Here is a 24949-nt window from a genome sequence, read left to right as displayed (position 1 = left end):
AGGATATTTCTTCTGGTGTAACGTTTGGGCCCTGACACCAATACAGCATATTTCCCAATGACCAAAAACTCTTGTAAACCGCAAAACACAAGGACACAGGATTACAGAAGTTAAAGATAGAAAAAGAAACCCACAAAGCAGAAATATTAAGGCCACCTGTGCACTAGTGAAATGCACAGTCGCCACAGCCAAACAGGATATATTCCTCATTAATATTACATATAATAAAACACACACATATGCATAATAGACACTTGATCTTACTCTAGAGAAGTAGAACCAGAAAAATTAAAATAAGCTAAAACCTTTGTGGCCAGCCTGCAGTAAAAAGCTCTAGCCTGAATCCTAGCAGCTCTTAGCAGCCTAAGTCATCAGGACACCAGAAGGAAAACAGAAGTCCCCATGCAGATCCCTATCAAAGTCACGACAGGCTTCTGAGGTGAATGCTTCCAAGGAGAAGGGGAGAAAAAGAAAACATCGAAGGACAAGTTGCCAAGGTTTTAACCTGAGACCTAACAACGAAGCGTAAGTTGCCAAGGTTTTAACCTGAGACCTAACAGCAGCCACAGACATTTGTTTAATCTTTCAGGTGCTCATTAGTGTCAAGCCCTTGCGGCAGCCTCCATACTGTCTCTCTATACTGTAGCTGGCTGAAGGTAGAGTTATATACCATCCTAATGAGCCGCAAGGAGGGTGATGTGCGTCATTGGCTTCTGTTTCAATCTTGGCAATCTAAGTGTAAAAGCCTTGCAACAGCTTCTGATTCTGCTGACATTTAATTAGCTGGTGTCATTTTGATGCCATAGCCTGTCTCATCAGGATGATAACTACAAAACAACATGTGGAGCATAAAAGTTCTATGAGAAGTTTCAGGTCTGGCAGCCAAGGATACGAGTCCCCTGACAGTCACGGTTCCTGGGACTGGTCCCCATTAGCCCTTTGTTTTGGCACTGCTATCAGCAAGAGCTTCTCCGTTAAGAAGAGAGAAACAAAAAAAAAAAAAAACCAAAACTGCAAACCTCAGCAAAGCCTTGCAAAAATCGACATCCTTTAGCTCAAAAAATTCCACCCGTCCTGCAGAAGTGGAGCATCCTTATTGCACAAACTCATAGCTATTCATCCTTAAGGACAGGTTTATCCTAAAGGATAGATTTGATCATCCTCTAGCCTCAAAAGGTAATCATGTTTATTTAAGTATGTATAATATTTTTCTTCATTTGCCATCAGGTGCTTGTGAAGACAATCTCCAATAATATCTGCCAATTGCTGCTTGCTCACATCAGCTGCAAAATTTGAAAATGGTCATTGCTACACAAAATGTGACTGATCTGTACTTTCACTCAGTATAACCAGTGATTCTGATACAGTACATCCATTTATACCAGACAAGCTCTGACCATTCTCTATTTGGGTCTTTTTTCCAACATCCTATTCTCATACACTAAAGACACCACTTTTTTAGATTGTACCTCCCAGTCAGAGATGTATAAAAATTCAGATGAATTCATTTCATTCATAGAACAGAATCAACTCAAAATCTTTATCAGTAGAACCTAGGCCCAATGTAATGTTTTGTAAAGACAGACACTTATGGGACTAATGGGCCACAGCTCCATTTTTGAGCTAAGCATTTACCTGAGGCAGAGGATAGGCAGAAAATAGTCAGCAAGCTTAAAAATTCATGGAACCACTGTGGTCCCCAGATTTGGGCTCTTCTGGATGATCCTTGCTGGAGCTAAAAGCTGCTTCCCAACTGCATGAGCCTATATTTTAGAGCAAAATGCTCTGGAAACGCACAGCTTCCACAAGGACAGGGAGATCTCTTTTAAGCAAATGTTACAGGCCAGTGATGGCACCACCACCGTCAAGGACAAAGGTGTTCTTGCAAGACTTTTCCACTTGGCTTCTGCTCATCTCTTTTCCGTGGTATAACCATGAAATTATCATCTCAGCCAGTTAATGCCCACTAAATAAAATACATAATTAAAACACAGTTAAGTGAAGGAAAGCCAGCTGCTGCTCCATGTTACACCGCCAAAAATTATTACCCACAAAAAAACTTAAGCCTTACAATACCTCCCTCAAACACATGCACACACTTGTATCTATTATCTTCTGAAAGTTCTTCTTGCCTTAACAATCCATAATATTAGCAGCAGAGGAAAGTTTATTTGAAAAATATACATTAGTATGCTTTCTTTAAAAGACTCTTCGAATACTAATATGCTCAGTGATTATGCACTTCTCAACTATACTACCTGATAAATGCCAATTTTCCTCATTAGTAAAGTATCTGGGATTGAGTGAGAATAGGAGGAAACCCAATGCAGCAGTTAAAGCAAAGCTCTGGGGATCAAGCAAGCTGTATTCACTTCCCATGACAGCTAATGACTCGCTGACTATACCTGCTTCTGGCTTGGTGCCTTTACCTATAGCACTGGGTAATACCACCTACTTTAAGAGAGGGGGAAACAAAATTAATGAAAGCTTTTAACTGCTCCAAAATCCTATAGAAAGGAAGATTAATTAATTAAAAATTTCTGAAACCACTAGCATTATTGTCATTTATTTGCTTTGCTGTAGTGTGTAAGAGTCCCAGAACCATGCAGTTCTACGCACAGCATTGATGTGGAAAATAAAGGTGGTCCCAGACCTTGCTGTACTCAAACCCAATAAAAGATACAGAATGACATGCTAAACAGAAACCCACAGAAACAAAAGACTTTTTGCTTCTTAGAATTTTAAATATTTGGATAGCTAAATTTTTTAAAACTGAGTTTGGTTTCTCCCTAATGAATGTATCATGTCCAAATCTCATTATCAAACCAGTCCTATTTCAAATGTCAAAAATAGTAACTTTTTAAACAATAGCCTGTAGCATACCCCTACTCCCAAACTATAAATCCATGCCATCAATTACTACCATTTTAATTGCCTAGTTAGCAAATACTCTTCATGTGTGTACGTTAATATGCAATATACTGCATGAAGTAGACATGGCAATAAGACATTGATTTGATAAATCTTGCCAGGTTTGATAAAGAAATTTTGATTATGATATTAATATATTGACAAATACATAAGGCCAAATGACTTATTTTGCTCAATCCATTTAAAATTAGCACCAGAGGGGAAAGAGTGTGATTTACTCGCAATGTCCAATTGCTCCAGTGTACTTAGTAGTATCTGCAGCAAGAACCTTACAGTTCACAGCAAATCCTACCTCTTTTCCCTTGGTTTATTTTAAGAACTTACAAATGGAAAAATACTTCCAACTGTGTTAGTCTATCAGAAGATAGCCTGGTTCAAGCTTGTGTTGTTTATGTTGTATACCTGCATTGATATCAAGGAGTGTTAATTTCTTCTAATCTTATGGGGTGGAGGAAGTGATTTTTCATTAAGTCTTGGTGCCACCAGGAAATTATATAAATAGTTTTGATACTCTGTTGGGATTTAAGTAAGTTTTTTAGCTCAACCTCATTAAAAAAAAAAAATCCAGTTCTATTTACTTGTAGGTTACAGAGGTATTGTAGAATTCCAACACCTACTATGCTCCCTCTCCAGCAAGGCATTTAAGCATACCCTTAAAATTGAGCTGTTGAGTAAACATTTTGCGAGTCTGAGAGCACAGAACATGCATCATGAAAGGGGTGACATGCAAGGTCAGTACCCCTATACTCCTGCAACAGCGTTGGGAACCAGATGGAGGAAGTCAGAAGGCATGGAAAATTTGAAAATTTTGTTACAGTATTACAATTTGCTTCCCTACTCCCTACCCACTCACATCCTTCTAGATCAAGGACATGTCTACACAGCTCTACAGGCAGATGAAAGCGTATTCTTCCCATGCTGCAATCTGACCAGAAGCTTTGTAAAGTTACTTCACGTTCTTTTCAGCCTCATGAATAAATCCCCTGCTGAAAGGTACAGTGTATTAGCTTGGGCTTCATGCCTGATTTAGACAGTTTGCATGTAGCTGAAAAACACGGAGAAGCACTCCAAAGTATCTTCTGTTAACAGAAGCACATATATACATGCATGAAAACTACAGGAGCCTGTGGTTATAACCAGTGCCTTATCTTACTTCATAGTAAATGTAAAGGGGTCATGAACCACACAGAAATACTACTAACTCTGAGAAAGCTTTTTTTCCAGTTTACAAACTACTGAAATACTTTGTTATAATGAACAGATAGCAAGCTCAAGCAGTCATCTGAAAAGCCAGAGGATTTCTTTAGCCTTTTATGATTTCTTATTTTTGGGTAGCCATTTAAAAACTAGATTCTCCTACACTAATACTTCTGCACATAAGTAAGTAAGTATGAAACTTTTTTGTGCTACTATGTCAAAAGCTTTTCTAATCTCTACAAACATCACATCAAGATATACTCTCTTTGTGGACAGCCTTACTAACTTTGCAAAACAAAGCGCAGCCTGGTTTAACACGATCTTTTAAAAGGACAGCAATAAAAATATCACATCAATTTATTTTGACTGAGGCTTGAAAAGAAGAGGTATAAAAGCTGATGGAACTATCTATAACATACCACTGGCATTCACCCAAGACTACTGTAAGAAATTAGCAATGTCAAGTTCAAGGCTTGGCTCTGAGCATGACATTTGAACAAGACCAAGAAAACGGAATGTCCTCTGTGGATTTTCAAGAGGACTGTGAACGCTCTCTATCTAGCAATAATAGGCTTATTTTTCCAGGATGTGACCTCAGGCACTGGTTTGTGTTGCTCCTCCACAAGTGGCTGTGGAAGAACTATGTCTGAAAGGACCCCCTACCCCAAACCAAGCCTGTAGAGTCAGGGTGCAGCTTGGGGTGGTTCCTCATGCGTGAGACAGTTCTGCTTTCTCTCAGTGGTGCTCCCTTCTCCTCTCTGCTCGTAGTATGTCGAATGGGAAGACTGAGGAGCAGCAGTGTCCAGACAGCCTGGAGTCAGTGCAGGGAAAGCAGCACAGCTATGGCACGTGGCAGGCTGGCGGAAGATGAAGAAATAAAGGAAAGAGGGGGCAGAGAAACATGTGGAAGAGACGTGATAACTGTCATGACATGGCATATTTGACAGTCAGTGTCTTGCCATCATGTCCCAGGCTGCTGTGCCCACAAACCTGTGTGTGTGTGAGAGCCTGTGTGTGTGTGTAAGTGTGTCTGAGTGTGTGATGGACAAGTGTGCACATGCACTTGCATATATGTGCCTGCATATGCATTTGGGGTAGGGGTTAGGAGGCTGTAAAGGAGATTTAGTAACAGAAATCTCAGCCTTGCTTGTGACATATTTATAACTTTCTATGCACTTTGGGTCAAACATTTACAAGAATGCCTTTTGCTTCTGGTAAAATCAACCACAGGAAGGGCAAGGAAGGATGTAGTGGTGGCAAAATGCAGAACCCAGCATTGCTCTGAAGAGTACAACGACAAAAACTGAAAGTCTGAGCTCCCCAAAATAAACTGTCTGTGTTTGAGGGCTGTAACAGCAGAAAGAGGAACTCTTGGTCTTGATTCTGCTATTACAGAGGGACCAAAAAGCTGTAACTAGAGTAAGTGGTCACAAGCAAGTGTCAGGAGAGTGACTGAAGAGCCACACTGGTTGTAGAAAAAAAGTAAGTCAGATGAACTGTGAAACTGTAAGGAGCACAGCGAAGAAATACTATGTAAATCAGGTCAGCTAAGCCAAGCGGAAGGCCCAGGCACCAAAAAGCCACTTCGACACAGCAAAGCATAAGAGGGTGTTTAGAGAGTGGAGCCAGCAAAGGAACCTGGCAACAATGGCCTTACTGAGGAGGGACCATGCTCGTATCCTGCCCATCCCAGGGCGAGTGAAAGGGCACACATGGAAAGAGTTTGGGGTCAAAGATCAGCAGTCCTGTGCCAAGAATCATAGCTTTTCATTAGTGGAGGAGAGAGAAAGGCCCCAAATTGCCTACCCTTCCATTGCTTTGTTTTGATATCGGGATTGACATGGGTGGAAAGCTATTGTAAACACACACATGTACTGTGTTACAGAAATGCAAGAAAAGAAAAACAGTCCTTTTTTTGTAAAAAGATGGATATTTTTACAGCATACAGAGCCAATCATGCAATTAATTCTACAGAACAGGAAGGAGCTCAGTAAATTGCTGTAAAAATATCCTGCCTTATGCAACCAAAATGCCAACTACGGCTCAAGCCTTTGGAATAGCTGTGGAGTAGCATCATTGACCTCCCCAACACCCTGAATAGATATCTTGGGACAGACCTTAATCTACACCTCAGCTAGCTAGTGTACCCCTGGTTGTGACCTCTTTTGTAAAATGACCCCAGCAGTCAACTCATATATAGTTTTAGACCTATATTCTACTCCCCCCAGTGTATTTTCTGTTGTCACAAACCCTGTTAAGTCATTTAACCCAAGCTGTAGGCAGAACACATGAAATAGCAACATTTCGATTTGGCAGTCATTTAAATTTTCATTACAAGCATTCATACAAGGAGTAAATAGTCATACAAGGTAAGAAGCTACAGATGCTTTCTAAAAATTCTGTCTTCGATGGTTATCTTATGTATAGTCCTACATACAGCACAAGAGTAGAACATGGTCAACCACAACAACATAATAACAAGACTTACTTATTTAAATGTGCTGCAAGCACACAAGCATAACTCAGTAACTGTTTTTGCATTCCTTGCTTGAAAGAAAGATTGCATAATACTACTGTAACTATAGATTGCTTTTTTTTCCCATTGAGTATTCAATTCCTAACAATACTTAATAAGCATAATGAATGTAGAACACTCCCTATCCCCATCTGTTTATTTCTTCTTACTTACTAAAAGCATTTTTAAAAAATTTGGCCCTTATATGAAATACCAAATGCTATCATTTATGACATAATCAAGAAATATATGGTCTTTACTTTTTAAATTTAAAAAATATTTACAATACTCTTAACACAATTGAAAGGCAAACTATTTTTGATACCAACTGCTCTGAAGGATTAATATCCCATTAAATAAAAACCTTCAGTGTACATTCTACCTTTATCAGTAGAGAAGCAAAAGTGATCAGAAAAAGCTTGAGGGCACTACAACATAATAGGAAAGGAGAAAACAGTAACAAGGCCCAATTATTCTTACTGGCTAAGTAATATAACTAAAATGATAGGAATCTTCTCAGTTCAAGTTCACTTCATATGACAACTGAAGCTACTATTTAAAATACACCATTAATGATATCATGATTTATGATTTTATTGATATAAATGAGCTGTTAACACTAAGAGAAGTCAAAGCTAAGTAGGCATTAACTGTTTTGCTCTATGTTGTTATTTCACACAAATAGAGCCTACCAAATCCCAGAGAGTGCCTATGCATACAGTGAGACTGCTTGCTTGTCTTGCTCTCAGCAACTTCCCAGATTAAGTCTTGTTGTACACAAACATGAGCCAGAAATCATAAGAAGGGAAAACTCCCCTTTTTGATCAGAGAGGTTTTGTGTGGACTTTAGTTATTTAACACTTTTCTGGAAGCAATCACACAAAAAATAAGACATACCTGATGTGCTAAAATATAGATATTATGGCCAACATCTTTTGGGGAGATGCCATCATCTCCATTCTCCTCCTCATGGTCACATTCGAGGCCTTGGTTATATGCATTCTTCATCACATCCACCTGTAACACAAACCCAACCACGGAGAGATGAAATAAGTGTCATTCTTGGGGAAAAAGCACACTGTGTTTGAACATACGTGCTCTGCTCAGCTCAAGCCTGGATGGGCGCCCCACAGTTCTGCAAGAAGAGTGAGTAGTCTCAGAAACACCTGAATAAAGACAAGCTCGAAGTATTTATGAAGCTCCAAACTGCTACACTGCTCCAAACTGCTACATTTCTCATCAGCAAAACTGCAGTCATGAGAAAGGAACAGGAATGCTGAGCCTTTGTGAGCAGGTATTTTCACAAATGTTTTTAAAGACAGATATGGTGGGTAGTGCTGCGCAGCACTTGGGAGCGCAGCCATGATCTCTCTCTGGCTAGAGCAGGCTGCAGTGTCCCTCAGCACTCTCCACACAAGTTTAACAAAAAAAAAAAAAACCTAAACCAAAAAGGAAAGGAAGACAGATATCTGGGTAGGGTGCTGGGGAAATTCCAAAATATTCAAAACCCTTTTATAGGACCAAGGGGGGGGGGGGGGTGGAAATGTTCTATTCCCCACACAGGGCCTGATCCTGCAGCTGTACCTCCGGGATGGCCTCATCGTGCTGACATACCCCTTAGCGATGACGCCCCGAAACCAGCAGGCCACTGGGCTCTGTCTAAGGGAAGGGCTGATGCCCACAGATCTCCTCACAAAACAGGTTTTTCAGTCACTGCTGCTACATGGTCAACTGAATTGGAAACTATTTCTCCAGATTTCCAACCTATTTAAAATTCCTGGAGACCTACACACGCATCACAGTTGTTCCAAAATACAGCAACAACAGTTTGTAACTCTCTTTGGTCATGACACACACACACACATATATATATATATAAAAATATCACATACATATATATAAAATATATATTATATGTCTACATACACATTTCTGTTAGCACTGTTTCACAAACTGTACAAGCTTAATTTGCCAGCCCCTGACAAAGTGTACTTGAAGACAGTCTACCAGAGTATGATAATTTAGTTAGGAAACAATTACAGAAAAGTGCTTGGAATGGATAAAAATAATGAAGTCGTAAAGACTGAAATCATGCATGCTTGATCCTTTTAAAGTACTTTTTGTGAATTAGTACTATCCTGATACATTGTGTCACTATACGCTGCCAACACTTTTCAGCTTAGATGCAGATAATTTTAAAAATGTTTTAATGACAGATTTTTTTTCAGCCAAAGGATTTATGAATATTCAGAAGTTTTCTCACCAGTTCTCTTGGTCTCATGTTGAAAAGGATTCTTTCCGCATTCTCACTGTCGTGCCTGCTCTCCATAATAGCCAGCAAAAGCTTGGAGGCATTGTTCTAGAGATACAAAACCAAGTTAATGCAAATTTAAAAATCTATTTCATGGATTAACGACCCTTGCATTTGTCTTAATTGAGATTACGAGGACCACTTATTTAGTGGATAAGATTTTAAACTACTCACATATTTTATTTTATTGACATATTTAATAGTGTTTCTCTCCCATTTTAATGTCAGTGTACTGTAAGGCTAACTAAACCTGCACGCTATATTGAAAGAAGTATTTTAAATATTGAAAAATACTTGCCTTAAATACAGAGAACCTTGTTCAATACTGTGCACAAGAAAAGAAATCCCATTTCCTTTTCTTATTGCCCACCTAACTATTTTTGCCATGGCTTTCTGTTAAAACAATACTCAACAGAGGTAATTACAAAATGTATTACACGAAAGGTTTCATCATTGAGGCAGGTATCCTTCCCCTTTGGTTTTTATAAAGTCTGACAAGTTATTATTTGACAGGCTATAAAATAAACTGTTTTCATACATTCCTGGAATTTTGTTTCACTACCAAATATCCCTGGAGGAACATATAAAGATATTCTTTACTTTGTCAACTGGCTGCTTTTCACCAAGACCTCTCCCAAGGATTAAATAGCATGAGCTTTAGCAGCAGTAACCCAGTGCTGCCTTAGACTTCAGAGACTTGTCTGACTCCCAGTTAAATCAGATGCTGTGAACAGGAGAGAAAGAATGGTTTTGCAGGTTTGACTGCTTTCTGGCAGGGCATGGTTGCCTTGGTTCACCTGCCACAGCATCCCCTATTACAGACCGAGCTGTGTGAATACTTGGAGTTGACTGTGGTCCCATGACACAGGTAGGGGCCAGTAAAACTCTCAACCCTCCATAAAATCTTTTTCTCAGCTGCTTATTGCCAGATGTCAGCAATTCAAACTGAAATTTCTTGCAGCAAGGGTGTGCCTCAGACAATTAGTATGGACGATTTTGGAGGAAAAGTTTTCAGATGCTTTTGGGATTGAGGCAAAAAGAAAGATGTTATTTTCTGCATGTTCAAACAACTTCTGTTTTAAGCAGCCTTTGTATCTCCATGTTTTGATAGCAGAGCTGAAAATGTGGAGCACTAGAGGCCAAGATGACACAATCATGCAAGTTGTAGTCCCCAGGGAATCCCAGCCAAATTTGTCCAACTCATAAGCCTGTTCTTTAATTATAATTTGAATACTATACTGTAGAAACTTGCTGGAATTCTACAGCTAAAAGACCTCAAAGTTTATTCTTGGTGGGCACAGAATCACAAATTCCCACATTTGAGGCTCTCTCTTGGACTGATCTTTCAGCAGTCTGACCTCTGCTCAAAGCAGGTTGCTCAGGGCTGTGTCAAGCTGTGGTTTGAACTTCTCCAACTGGAGGACTGTAGGATTTAGAAGCCAGCAGCAGAAGGAAGGAGAAGATGGAAGGAGGGTAGATGAATAGCATGAAGATTTATGAATGACAGGGGTACTAGGACCTTCTGAGAGAAGAGGCTGGGAGTTGAGTGAGAATCCAGGAGAGAGGAAACTGGGCTTGCCAACACAAGGATAACGACAAAGAACAATGGATGAGAAGACCAGACTGAGACTGGCTAAAGGAGAACAGGACTCCATGTCATAGTTCCCCTTTCCTTTTGCACCAGAATCAACCCAGTATCATGCACTGGAAAGGTCCAACCAGACTCTTTACCTTGCAACCTACACTGCTTCTTTCTCTGCTGCAGTTTTCCCTTACAGTGGTGACCAAGTCAGTTGTGGTAGCATCAGTAAGATCTCAAACTAAGGAGAAGGGAAGGGGGTAAGACACGCTGTGAGGTAGCTTGAGAAGGAAAGGGAGGGAACAGTGGAGGAAGGTACCAGTCTACTCACTCATGGGTGAGGAGGACTTTGAAGCTTTTTCCCAGTGCAGACAACCTTGGAGATGGAGAGAAGTCTGCTGTAACTTCCATGAAGTAAGGAAAGGTAGAGAGTGGGTAGGACTTTGTGTCATCAACAGCCAGCTTCTTGCTACTGACTCAGAAAAAGTGGCATGCCATAGCCAAGAATTACAGCAGGCAGGCACATCCTCCAGGTTTTTTTCTCTCTGATCACCTGCATCTGACATTGAGATGCTTATTTGGCTACTTGTTCCTCATTTTCTGCATACTTTGAGACCCTAGGATCTGATTTCCATTCCCAGGTATCGATGAGAAGAGGTCCATTACTTGGAAAAGATAGTCTAAAGTTCTTCATAATATATTAGGACTGTGAAAAATCAGTTCCCAGGTGCTACAAACAGGACAGCCCAAAGCACTTCTGACCTTTGTTTCTCTCTGCCTGGGTTCCCGTCTCATATCACCTTATTCACAACACTCCTCATAATTTTGGAAAAATAACGTGTGAAGCAACTAAATACAGCAGAGTAAGGTGCTATGAGAAAAGCCAAAAAGACACTTGTATTAGACTCTCTCTACCTTAGACTGACAATGTCTCTTCATCCTGCCACTATACAGAGTGGCAGATATTGGGGTCATACTGTGTGCCAGGGCTTAAATACTAGTCAGTAAGGAAGGCCGTGGGGTCATACTCAAAACAACAAGAGGCAGAACAGAACATTGGTCATCCGTGCACTCAGCGAACACTGTCTACCCGGCTCACTAAATGATTCAGGAGTCCAGTGGAAAATATAATCCATGAAGATGTAATTAAATACCACATCACAAACTATGTGAAAAACAAGCTAAATTAAGATGACATGGGAAAATATAATTCTGCATTGCCTTTGCTTTGGTTGGGGGCTATGAGTTCAACATATAAAGTTCCCCAAAAACAGTGTCTGAGCTTGTTTGTATGTGTAAACATGTGGGCCTATACACTTTGTATTCTGTATTTTCACTGCAAAATGTATGCATTTGCAATTTCCGAGTTGCTTATGAACACTGACAGATTGTCAATGTTAAATATTACCTGCTAAGCTCAGTGCTATATCATTTCAATGTGTTGCCACTGAAATTAAAAATCAGTAACTTCTTGATTTGGATCTAATTCTTGACTTCACATCTGGCCCAGCACTGTGTCCAGTTCCAGGGTCCCCAGTAAGAGAAAGATACAGACTTACTGGAACGAGTCCAGCAAAAAGCCACAAAGATGATTAAGGGAATGGAGCATTTTTCATACAAGGAGCGGCTGAGAGCTGGGACCATTCAGCCTGGAGAACAGAAGGACCAGAGGGATCTTATCAATGTGTATAAATACCTGATGGGAGGAAATGGAGAGGGAGTCAGACTCCTCTCAGCAAATGCCCAGTGACAGGACAAGAGGCAATGTACACAAATTAAGAAACACATTATATTCCATCTAAACACAAGAAAACACTTTTTTACTGTGAGAGTGATCAAACACTGGAATAGGTTTCCCAGATAGGTTGTGGAGTCTCCAACTGTGGAGATATTAAACTGGACACGGTCCTGGGAAACCTGCTCTAGCTGACACTGCTTGAGCAGGGGGATTGGACAAAAAGACCTCAGGATGTCTCTTCTAACCTAAATGACTCCGTGATTCTGTAAAATCAGAATAATTTCCACAGCCTGAACCTCTGGTATCATTCACCACAATTTTTGCTATTTAAGTAAGAGTAAGGCATATACAGCCTCCCGTGAACAGGGCCAAACTGGGCCTTGCAGCAATGTCTCTAAATTTCATTTTTGGTTATTACATAGGAAAGATTTTCTACAAGCATTTGCTAGCTTCATGATAATGGCAAATCAAAATGGCACTGGAGTTACTGTAGCTGGGTCTTCACAGAGACTGAAATTTGGACTTCAAAAGAACTGTCTGCATGTTCAAAGTTAAACAGCTGTTAAAGTGTTTTGCTTGAGGGGGGCCTGAATTACATTGCCATTCAAAAATGTAATTACAGTTATTAAAATCATGTGTAAAGCACTGTTGATTCAATGTTTCATTGTACATGATATATAGCTATATTAATTATTTTATTAGACATCCAACGTTGCCAATATGATGCAATGCAGCTACCACAAAGTATTTGCTGGTTTTGAGGAGGAAACAGACCATCTGCAATGGAAATACTTCATTCGGAAGGCAAGAAAAGGCAATAACCCAGGGCTCCTCCTGGACAAGTTCTACCCTACTTGGCAGACAGTGTATCTGCAGAGCTTCCCTCTGCATGCAATGGCACACGGACTGGAGAAACTTATCTACGAGCCTATCCAACTCTTCACAGAATACAAAACAAAATTACAAGCCCTTCCACTCTGCTCTTCACCTTCCCACTCTACACTTTGTCCTTCCACTCAGCGGACACTGAGAATGGAAATAAAATACAATTTACTTTGACCTTGTTTTCAACTTTATTTGACATTACAGGTCATCTGATATATTCTTTTTTTCACAACATCTCCTTCTCAAGCAATTTTTTAAGAGTTTGGTACACACAGAGAATTCCTGGCTTATTACATATCTGTACAGTGTTGCTATTTATCAATCCTGTGAGATTTTATGCCCACAATTGATGCTAGCTATGTCATGTCTGTTTGATAGGATTTTTTAAAAAAGAAGCTGAGGCCATACTCCCAAACACAGCAGTGGGTCAAAAGGCCTATGGCAGAGGGCCTGATAAGGATTCAGAAGTGGAGCTGAATTCATTTGCAACATTTGTTTTCAAAGGGTGCTGAGTATATTATGCTATGGTAAGATTAAGTAAATGTCAGGTTGCCTAGAGCTCTTTCATAGGTATGTCTTCTATTATTACTCAAATTTAAATTAAAAAATTTACATTTACTGTACCTTTAGCTGAAGCACCAAGTCCATGCAGTATTTGCCAAGAGGGTTTATGTCATTTAAGATGAGTGCAATTATAATATCAATTCCATTAGATTCATGGGTGGCTATGCAAGTCTGCAAAATAAGAGAGGAGAAAGGAGTGTGGGGGCCAGAGGGGAGAGGGAGTGAAGGAGGGGGAAAACCAGGGAGGCAGGATGGGCAGAAAGAGGGAGAGAGAGAATATGCACATCAGCAAATTTCCAAAAGAAGGACTCAGAACTTGATAGATCTTTTAACAGCAATGAACCTCCCAGACAAAGAGCAGCCTTAAAACGTGTGACAAGAGGTGCTGGGGGAGACTTGTGTAGTACAGAACTAACCCCAACACTGCCAGTAGTGAAGTACACAACTGGAAATAAGGTGGTGCAAGCTAAAATATGCTTGCAGAGAATCACGCAGAGTTTGGCACCAAGTGTTGCAAGTTACAGACAGCAGCCCACAGGAGCACTGCCAGATTCAGTGGAACACATATGCAGAGACATGAAAGACATGCTTGAATGTAGGCACAATGTAAACAAGCATAACTCAACTTCTGAGTGACTTCCTAGCAGGCAGGTCTAAGTAATAAAGTATAACTAGTCATTCCCTTCCACTGTAATTGTTCCTCTAGTGCTCAAGTAAACTTGTTGGAGAACACGTTAACTTGAAATACATATTTTTCTTCATCTCCAGTCCTGTCATTATTTTTTTTTACAGATGTTTTGCCCACTCATTAGTGGATCAAATATGACTGTTTAAAACTTAGTTCACTAAAGGATTTTTGTTTGTTTGTTTTTAAAGTATTATGGCAGTTGATTATCATCAATGGCAATAACAGCACTTTACACTTCATTTGTGTAGCATCTGAAGTAGCATTAATACTGCATGTATTTTTTCAGCTATTTCTAGTATCAAGAATAGATTGCCTCTGTAATTTCACCCACCGCAATTTTCCCATTGCTAATCCACATCAAAAATTCTGCAATTTCATCCATTGTGACAACTTTACTACAGTTCTCTTCAGATCAAATACAGCAGCGTGTAACTACATTCTTTACCTTTCTATACTGCCTCAGCATGGCACTAAAAAGACATCTACCAAAAGTCACAGCTATATGACTTAAAAAGACTGTATCAAGCAAGGCACAGAAGATTATAAGCATGGTCTTTAGCCTCATTCATTTCACTACTGATATCATAATTAAGGACACTGCTAGGTAGCATAGCAGGACAGTAAGTTAAGCTTCGTGGTAGTTATGTGAATTAATGAAAGTACATGTTAGCAACCTATATAAACACCATCAAAGACAAGTTGTATGAAAATTAAAATGAGATTCTGTTTGCAATGTACTTCTACAACTCTGACTCAAAATCCAGTCTCATAAAGTGAGGTTTAAGCCATGACATAAGACATTAAACTCTCTCCAAAAGGAATGGAAACCCTCCATGTAAGCAGACATACTACAGGAAGAGGCTATTTTGAGTTCTGACTTAAAAGGATTGCTCAGGCCTTACGAAAGCTTGCAACATGTTAAGCCTGGTCATAGCAGTTACAAGTGAATTCATTTTATTAAGAACACTGAAGGGTTTATGATAAGCATGAGATACCATACATTCAGATATACTCTTCTGCATCCAGAACTTATTTGAGCCCTACCTGGTTTTCATGGCATGGACCTTGGCAATATTCGGTCAAGCTTTCCAGCGTCTGGTTCACAAGAGAGACATTCCTCTCATTGATGTAAAGGCCCAGTAAGCCCAGTCCGCCTGTCGTGCTTCCACAGATACAGTCCAAAAACTGAAGGGTCTCACAAACAAGGTTGTAATTTGTTTTATTGTTCTGATGTCTTAAAAAATTCTGGTGTACGGAAAAAAAATGAATGCAATAAAAAAAAAAAAAAAAAAAGAGAGACAGAGTGATGTTAAACAGTCTTTTTTCAAGAAAATATTGAAGGGTACTATTTATGACCATATGACCACTCTACCTTGAGTACCAAAGTACACTGCACTGTAGAAAATACATTACACTTCAGCGCAGCAGTTGAGAACTATTATCTGATTAAATTAGTAGAGAAAGGAGGGCTGAGGAAAGTGAACATCCCAAACGTCTGCACTGGCCTTAAATGTCTTATATATGTCCTGCATACCTGCCCCCATCCACCTATTATGACCCTTCTCTTGGCAGCCTGTTGCCCCACAGCCGAGCAGGTATGGTGACACATTACGACCGCTCCTTGGCAGAGTCAGCGCAGAACGGTAACTCAGCTCAAACCACCCCCAACATGGCTTTACGGGAGGCTGCTGGACACGGCACCGAGGTACCTTGCAGGAAATTCATTTTGCAAAGGTTGCTATGGGGACAGTAATTTCTACCAGTGGAACTGATACTGGGGACACACACAGCATCTTAAAGCCTTTAATCATAATACCTAGGGAAAAGAGCAGTATCCAGAAACCTCCTCTGTTCTTCAAGCCTGTGGTAAGTGATCCACCATTTGTGCACAGAAATCATACTAACAGGGACATTTAGACACTGCTCAATTCCATGTAGCTATGCTGCAGTCCCCAAGTAATTCTAAGGACGTAAACATGAGCTCAACCACAGCATGCAAGTGGTTCTTGAAAAGGGTTATTTTATCACTTGGACCAAAAGAATAACGTTTTAGACACCCCTATTCTGTAACAGGAGCCAGGCACAGGCGTGTTTTTCTTTCTTTATGAAGTTCCAGCTCCTGTAATACTTCTTTTGGAGCTCAGCTCAAAAACACTTTACCTGGAGCTCTCGGTTGTGGTTCTCGCAGAGCAGCTGAAGAAATCTCAGTATTGGCTGCATGATTGCAATGGCAGGGCTCATGATTGCTTCTTCTGCAGACTTTTCTTCTGCATTTGCAGCATCTGTTCCTGAGCCCATAAGATCTATTTCTGGGTCCATTTCTCTTCTATACACAGAGTAAGCCTTGGACGTTGCAGAAGATGCTTCTGTTAACTGTCCTTTCATACCCTCTTTCAGATGCAGGGTTGAATCCTTTACTGAAAAGAAGATAATTTTCCTTCATTTTTTAAACTCCTTCTCCTCATTTGATTAAACAATAAGAAAACAGTAATAATGAATGCGACTTTTTCTTTGTTGGTGCCTAACTTTTCGAAGACCTCTAGGCAACTTACAAAGAATATCAAAGCAACATTCATGCAGGGATAGCATGTTCCAAATAAACCACAAACCAGAGTGAAACAGAACATTAAAACAAAAAGCCCTACTATTTCTCTCCCATATCCAATAAATGATGAGAACAATGGAAGGACCACAGGGTGGGAAATCAGTTCCTGCGCTTGCTCTTGTGAAATAGCCCCATTAGCAGCAGCCTCTACTTCTGCTTCTCTACAAATATCGTTCTATATCTTCTATTGGTATGAACTGGCATAGCTTCACTGTTTTCATCACAGCTAATTCCTTTTAACCTGCTTATGAGATGGCCTATGATTTAGAGAAAAGCAGGCAAAAGATGCAAATTAGCAATGGTTAATATTGAAGTTTATTGCTCAACACAGCATAGTATCCGTGGTGCAGAACATGGAGTTTGAACATAATGCACTTGTCCCCTCTTCCATGGGTGCCTCCTTACCTCTCTTTTTGGGAACAGAAATGGGTAGGTCATTATCATCATCTTTCTTTTTGCTCCCTAAATCAATAGTGTTCACTGTCACTGTCGATCGTATCTCCTGCTGAGCAGCTTTCATGCGGTCGTACAGGACTTTAAAGAATTTTTCTGACTTTTTTGCTCCTTCAGTTGCTGGTAAGTCGAATACTGAAAAAAATATATTCTTTAGATATCAATCTTCTAAGGAAGTAGAAATGCCAAAATACACTATTTTTTGTGAAACAGATGATGAATAATTACTTCACGTACACAGAACAAATGTTGGCCACTGTCTGACCAGTTCTTTCACAAAGTGATATATAAGGCTGGTAACAAAGACTGATGATAACATTTTAAAATTTGGATAAAATGGTAAACACTGATATTCGCAATCTTTAAAATGTCATAATATTTCACTTGAAGTTAAATTACTTTGTGACACTCTCCATTTCTCCATGCATTCTAGAGTTATAATATTCCATCTACAAATAATAGTGAAAAGTAATTGTTATTATGTAACAACATGAGGAAGCATGAAACAGCTAATGTGGAATATTATAGCTTAGATTATATAAATTTTTTATGCTTTGTACAGAATTGGAATTAATATTTTAGGTTATAAATTCCAGTCCCTTAGTACTACTGTCAAGTGGGCTGAGTACCATTTTTAACAGTTTACAAACTATCTTAAAGTAAAAGCCTTTTACAGCCCATAACAATGTATTTTAGAAAGATCCAACAAAATCTCATTTTTTTTCTGGAAAAAACCAAAACCTCACTCATTTTCTGGACATTCTCTAAGGGTCACAGATTGTGTCATCTTTTTTACAGAATAAAGACACAGGATAGGATTCCCCTCATTTAACTTTTACAGTCTCGCAACGAGGTTTAAGTTGGCTATTTAGGCTCCCTTCACAGGCAATGATGAGATATAGGGAAATGCAGGGAGGGATTCATACCATCTCTCCTCTCTTATGATAGCTGCTGATCATAGAGTAAGCATAAACAATCATCTTATTTGGCCAAAGTTGGGCAAGATGTATATTATTCACAAAAACAAGAATCTGTAGTTTAAAGCAGTTATTTTCTATGGACTGGGATACTAGCCTTCTCAAATGGCCACTTTTTCTCTCTTTGGAGATTTTGATAAATGTCCCTAAACGTTTCCAGAAAATAATTTAATTTTATTGCTATTACAAACTTGAAAGTAGTGTAATTTTTAATTTTACAAAGAGAGATATGAAATAACTGGAGATAATGCTTATATGGCAAAGACCAGATTAAAAGAAGCACTGTGCTACACAGAAAAAGACAGCTGAAAAATGTTTTCTTCTACTGAAGTGTTTACACTATGAGATATTGCATAATAACAGGGCATATTTACATTTGTATTATAGCAATACATATTATAGTGATAAACTTTTCACAGAATTCATAGCAAAAAAGGTTCTTTTTATTTGTCTCCAGAATATATGCATTTGAAAATCAATAGGCAAACAAGTAAACAAAATAAGTACCTGTGTTTGTGTATTTCCACCTTCAAGCAATGCAATACCAAGCAAAATGCCTTCTGAGAAAATACGGTCATTTTTGGTGTTTACTATAACATCTATGACCAGTTCTGAGGCACCTTCTTTATCCAGAAGGCACTGAATATCAAACATGGTTACTCCAGACTTATCTGAGTCTTGTCCTGAAAATCCACCTGCAAATTAGACAAATACATACTATTCATGTTTGTTTCACATACGTATATGAAAATGAATCAATTAGTAATAATAATTTGCCTTGTGCACACAGTAGCAATGTAATAAATTTAAATTTGAAATACCATTTCAGCTAAAATTCCCCTTGATACAAACAAGATTTTTGTGTGAAACTGCAATGTTGGGCTCTAACAATAAGAGATAAAACAAAACCCCGAACCACTGTTCTGTCATGATACTCAGACAACAAAAAAGTTGGAAATGAGACTGATTTGTCCACCAAACCCCTTTTTTAATTCTACTGCTGCATATGCTAAACTGTCTGTCTGGTCAGTGCTCTAAGACCACCTTTAAATATGCTTTTCAATCTCAGGCTTAATCTATACAAAGACTGTACTGGTAAATCCACTCTGGTTATGGGTATGACCTTCTAGCTAAATGTTTTTGCCAATATAACTCCTCGACCATTAACATCATGATGATGCTCTTTAAGACCAGAGACTTGAGTTAATCCAAATTAAAGGCGTGGTTTTGAGGAATTTTGTTAAATTGTATTATCTCATTAAATCAACCATATTTTATGATCACTGATTACCATATTTCCTGCTATACTTACTTTTATACAGCTGTAACTACATCTACTTAATTAGGAAAAATATAGTACTGCTTTAATCAGTCAGTACTGCTTTGATTAAACTGATTAAAATGGTTCAGACTTTCTTTGTGATGAAGCCATACACACACACACACACACACACACTTCTTATAGCAAGAACTAAAAAAATAGTAAATCTTTACTGTCCTGTTTGTTAGGGAGCAAAATTTGGTGTACAGGATATTAAGACTGTAAACATTTCTAGTGTCCACTGAAATAGTCAAGGAGGATCAGTTGGGTAACATTTGGAAATGACCACAAATCTGGGCATGCCTTTAATATATGCTGTAAATACAATGGCAAGTATTTTGACCTGGCTCTATATCTACCTTCTACCACATTTCCTATGACATACATTATTTTGGGCTTTCTAAGAAACCACCCTACAGTAACTTCCCCTGGTGTCTGTAACAGAATCATACAAAAAAATAGGTTATAAGGGACCTACAGAGAGCATCTATCTACTCAAACTTCCTGCTCCGGGTAGCTAGAGCAGGTTCGTCAGACTTGTCCAGTAAAGTTGTAACAAGAACTGACACATTCTGCAGCCTCTCGGGGAAATCTGTTCCACTGCCTAAGCAGTATATTTGTGAGAAGCTCTTTCTTATATCTTATTTTTTTCATGTATCAATCAAGAATTTAAAAAAAATTTTTAGTTTCGAGAAACAGCAACATCTTTGTTCAAATGTTTTGTGATTTGCTGAATTTCTGGATGTGGATTTACTGGCAAATTAAAATGGTGCTACCAATTGGAACTGAATTGAATGATTGATGAGGGGGCATGGGGAAAGTCCCTATTTCAGTATCGCCGAATGCACACCAGCCATCTGAGACAAGTGTGTGCAACTTAAAAATAGGAAAAGTCTGATACTACCTCTCTTCTAACTGGTTACAGAACGTGTTTGATTTATTTACCAACTGAATCCCTGGAGCACTTCCAATGTGCCTATTAGAAAAAATGGTGCTGCTAATTTTGTTCTCTTTAAATGATCTGTGTTGATTTACCTCCCACTTGTGCAGTTTTGCTGTAGCTGGCAGACAGAGGCCCATTCATACCACTTCCATATTCTCCTTTAAAGTAGCGATAGAGGAGTATTTTCCTTAAAGTGTTGCCCTTTGAGAGAAAGACAAAATTAGAAGAAATTAGAGTTGTGGCCAATTTCCTTTGTTTGAAAAGCAAGCTGTTTAACATATATACATAATTTATTAGGTCTTTCCATTATAATTAGTAAGCATACAAATAAGAAAGTTGTCCAGAAAAGAAACATCTAATGGTCTTATCTAAGAAATCTCATGGGAAGAGTTCTAAAATACTGTTGTATAAACTTACTTTGAAGTTTCTTTTAAATTTATTGATTACAAATCAAATACCTCCACCTCAATAATTTTTACTGGCTATCTGTAGGATGCATATATCGAAACAAATTCTACCAAGAGCCAATGCTTTGCAGTTAGTGTGTCTGTGCCCCACCCTGCCATGGCAGTACTTTCTTCCTATTTTCTGCAGCTGAGTAGTATCACTCCCTTTTCTCTGATCTCAGATAATCCAGCTGATCATCTGAAAGAAGCCACATCACATGAAATATTAAAACAGATATGACATTTGATATGCTTAAAAAGCATTCTCTGTATCTCCCTGTTCCTTTACTTCCAAAACCACAGCTAGTCAAAATTTGCATGCAGCTCTCTGAAGATCTTCCCTTTCATTTTGCATATGTTCTGCAAGACAAGACACACTGAATTAAGAGTGAGGGTATCAATTACTTGGCAATTTTGTTTTGCCTTCAGTCTCCGGGGAACACCTGCAGTCAACACTCAACTTCACAGAAGCAGTAGGTGACACAACAACTGTAGGTGCATGTGCAACCTAAGATTTTATAAAGAAAAAAGTACGGCAAGGTCTCTGATTACCACAGAAGGGGGAAAATTGTTCATTTCAACAGCTTGGCAGTAAAATGGGACAACTTCTTCCTTACCTATACTCACCTACCGGTTTTAATGAAAAACAGTTCTTACAAATACGTGCACTGGAAGCAGGTCTCAGTACTTACCAGCGCCTGCACTTTACTACAGCAGTCAACTTTTCAATCTAAACATCTCTGTGGACACCACAGACAGCAAGCAGTGGGGAAGCAAGTCCCAGAAACACCTCAAGAAGCACTACTCATGCTCCCACTTCTCTATAACTTAGCAATATTTCTAAGAGCAACCACATGCCACGGTGGGGCTTCACAGCTTCATAGACCTCAAGGTCAATGGGTTTGTCCACCTAAACAGTGCCAGAATGCAGTATTCTGTATGTGTGGCCTGACAACACAAAACTGCCATTCTTTCCTAGTTCTCGTATTTTGATGTTTTCATTTGGTAATAGTCTATAGAGTTCTCTCAAAACAGCCAAGGAAAGTGCAAGCCCTATAGTAAAATATCAAAAGCCATAAATACAGTGGCTGCAAGAAAAATAAAATGCATCACCTACACATCTGCAGTGCCAGGGAATTTATTAGGCGCATTTTCTAGGTGCACTTAAACCAGCATGCTCTATGCTACAGAGGAAGACAAAGAACCAGAAGTCTCCTAGGACTTCACACAGAGAAAGATTCCTTCCCAGCCTACACTGTGATGGGGTTTAACCCTGCAGATATGGACAAGGTACGCTAACCAAGCTTGTAAGATATTTCAAGATGGCTAAGAGAATTAGGTCCTCCTGCTCAACATCCTGTCTCTAGCTGTGACCAAACTCCAGTGTCTTAACAAGAAGGTGAACCTCATTTTTTCACAACTCCTGAAGAAGCCAAACATATTATTGAAGAGGAAAAAGTTCCCACCAGAACTGAGAAATGTAGGCTAAGAACCAGGATAAAGTCCATTTTCAAAATGTCAGGCATATATACCACAGAATCATAAAATCGAATCACAAATAGCATCACAGAGCAGAACCCCTTCCTAAATCCAGACTAGGACCCAATCCAGAATGGGCACTGAATTGAGACATGATCTTTTGATCAGAAAGGATGGCATTTGCCATACCACTTGATTAACCACTCAGCTTGAGGCAACATCCTCAACCAGCAATCTACGCAGTCTGTTGATGACTAACAGAGTGCCATGGTAAATTATATAAACAGTCACAGTGCAGTCACGGGAAGAAACACCAAAAGCCATCTATATATAGTTAAGAATAATACCCATGGTCACAAGCTTTATTGTTCAATCAAAACAGCCTTTATTTTATCAGGAGGAACATTTAAGGCCATGAAATAGCATTTGACTAACAAACTGAATGATTTAGCATTTGAGTCTTACTGCCTGGAAGCCAGTAACTGTTGGCACACCTCAGATCTTCCTCCTTCTTTATCACCTTCAAAGACACCAGGAGGAGCAGTGATATGAAGATGCTTCTCCAGGTGGCTATGGAAAGGGAAATCCTGCTCCACCCATATTCAAACTAAGGCACAGACTTCACTTCTTGTTCCAAGGAGCAAGTCTTGATTATTAGCAAGTCTTAGTATTCCTGCTCTCTCTCACTCCCTCTCTCAATCTCCCATGAATCCAGACAACACTTACAGTTCTCAGAAGCTGAAGTGTCAAAAGTCAAGGGCACCATGTTTGAAAAGCAGGAATGTGGTAGAACCTCTGCTTTGCCTGACAGCTGTGCCAAAAACGTGCCTTCAGACTCAGCCCACATATTCGCAAGTCTGGGATCTTCATCCCCTTTGTGATGACCGTGGCCAGTCACACGACTCCTCTGAGCCTTCTGAAATTAGCTGCCACTAAAAAGAGTGGCAAAGCGCAGCAGTATGAACTGGAGCTGAGAAACGTGCAAATGCTTGTGCATCGTATCAGAAACGCCTGTCACTTCCAGCCTGTGACTGTGTGAGGCACCATGCTAGAAAATGTCAGAAGGACCCTGCTTCCAGAAAATGCGCTGGTCCTGCTGGCGTAGGTGTCTGGGTATGCTTTTATAGGAATGCCAAAAAGCATCATCAAGAACAGCCCCATCATGCGGATGAGACGAACTGCTGCCAGGGCAAGTGAGACAGCCATGCCATTGATGTCCTTGTAAACAGATTACTAACTTAGTACAGCCACAAAATTAATATTGCCCAAAAGCAAATGATCACAGCAGTAGCATGAATAAGAAGTTTGCAGTAACTAATACTGACACTCATGTTACTGAAGCAGAGGCCAAAAATAAAAGCATACTAGGCAGCACAGTGCTGTCTTCCCCTGCTAGGTTTCTACACATGGCAGAAGTCCCAACCTTCCAAGCTGAATCTCTCCCCCGCTGGCTACAATACACTTTCTTTTATACCTCTTATTAGGGTATGGAAGTGGCACGTAAACATCACTCAGCTGACTGCAATCCTTCTATAATGGCTAGAACATTGTATAGCTTTGAAAAAAAACACAATGAAACATAACAGTCTTATTGTTACCCATGAATACCACTGTATTGTCTCTAACAAAAGCTAGGATAAAGACCGAGGACACAAGAAAGCAACAACTGGTTATTGTTGTTGCAGTTTTAAATAGCTAGGGATTGACAGACAAAAGTTTCCAATAGGGAAAAATTATTCCAATAGGAACATGTAGACACAAACAAATTACGTTTTTTCAGTTTGTATTTCATTATACTAGTTGGTCTTTAAACTTGATTTAAATGCCTTAATACAATGGTTTATTCACTTTCCTTCCCCAAGCCTGCAAAAGGCTGGTTCCACATAAGGATGGGGTGTTTTGCACAGGGAAGCAATGGCTGAAAGAGGTACACAAGGCTTATCATGGATACCTGCATCAGCACCAGCTCACTGTATAACACTGCCAAAAATTACTTGTCTTACTGTCCTGGTTTCAGCTGGGATAGAGCTTTAGTAGCTGGAATACTGCTGTGTTTTGGATTTGAGCACTTAAGGAATTCAAATGATATTTGTGATGTTCAGAAGGCTGAACTAGATGATCTGGTGATCTCTTCTGGTTTCCACTCTGCATTAAAATAATTAAGTGGAAATGCTCAGATTATCAGTGATAACACATAAAAGGCAGCTAGGTCCAACAAATATTTCTATAATGCAGTGGATGATGTTGTGAATATATTTCAATATTAAACCAGGAAGATGCATGAAAATTAGGCTTGTTAAATGTTCAGATTTTAATA

General features: G+C 39.3%; 1 protein-coding gene across 1 annotated transcript in view; it reads right to left on the bottom strand.

Moving 5' to 3' along the window:
• ITPR2 (inositol 1,4,5-trisphosphate receptor type 2) overlaps window positions 1-24949 on the bottom strand; it is a 272128-nt gene that overhangs the window by 62104 nt on the left and 185075 nt on the right. Inside the window, 9 exon segments of the mRNA XM_042795147.1 lie at window positions 7541-7660; window positions 8907-9002; window positions 13781-13891; window positions 15453-15653; window positions 16569-16825; window positions 17419-17574; window positions 17577-17601; window positions 18951-19138; window positions 20800-20908. Of these exon segments, the coding sequence (XP_042651081.1) occupies window positions 7541-7660; window positions 8907-9002; window positions 13781-13891; window positions 15453-15653; window positions 16569-16825; window positions 17419-17574; window positions 17577-17601; window positions 18951-19138; window positions 20800-20908 (1263 nt within the window).

This window comes from Tyto alba, unplaced genomic scaffold, assembly GCF_018691265.1.
Source record: "Tyto alba isolate M040663 unplaced genomic scaffold, T.alba_DEE_v4.0 Super-Scaffold_21, whole genome shotgun sequence".
Lineage (NCBI taxonomy): Eukaryota > Metazoa > Chordata > Aves > Strigiformes > Tytonidae > Tyto > Tyto alba.
Note: the sequence above shows the minus strand (reverse complement) of the source record. Positions and strands in the feature narration are given on the sequence as shown.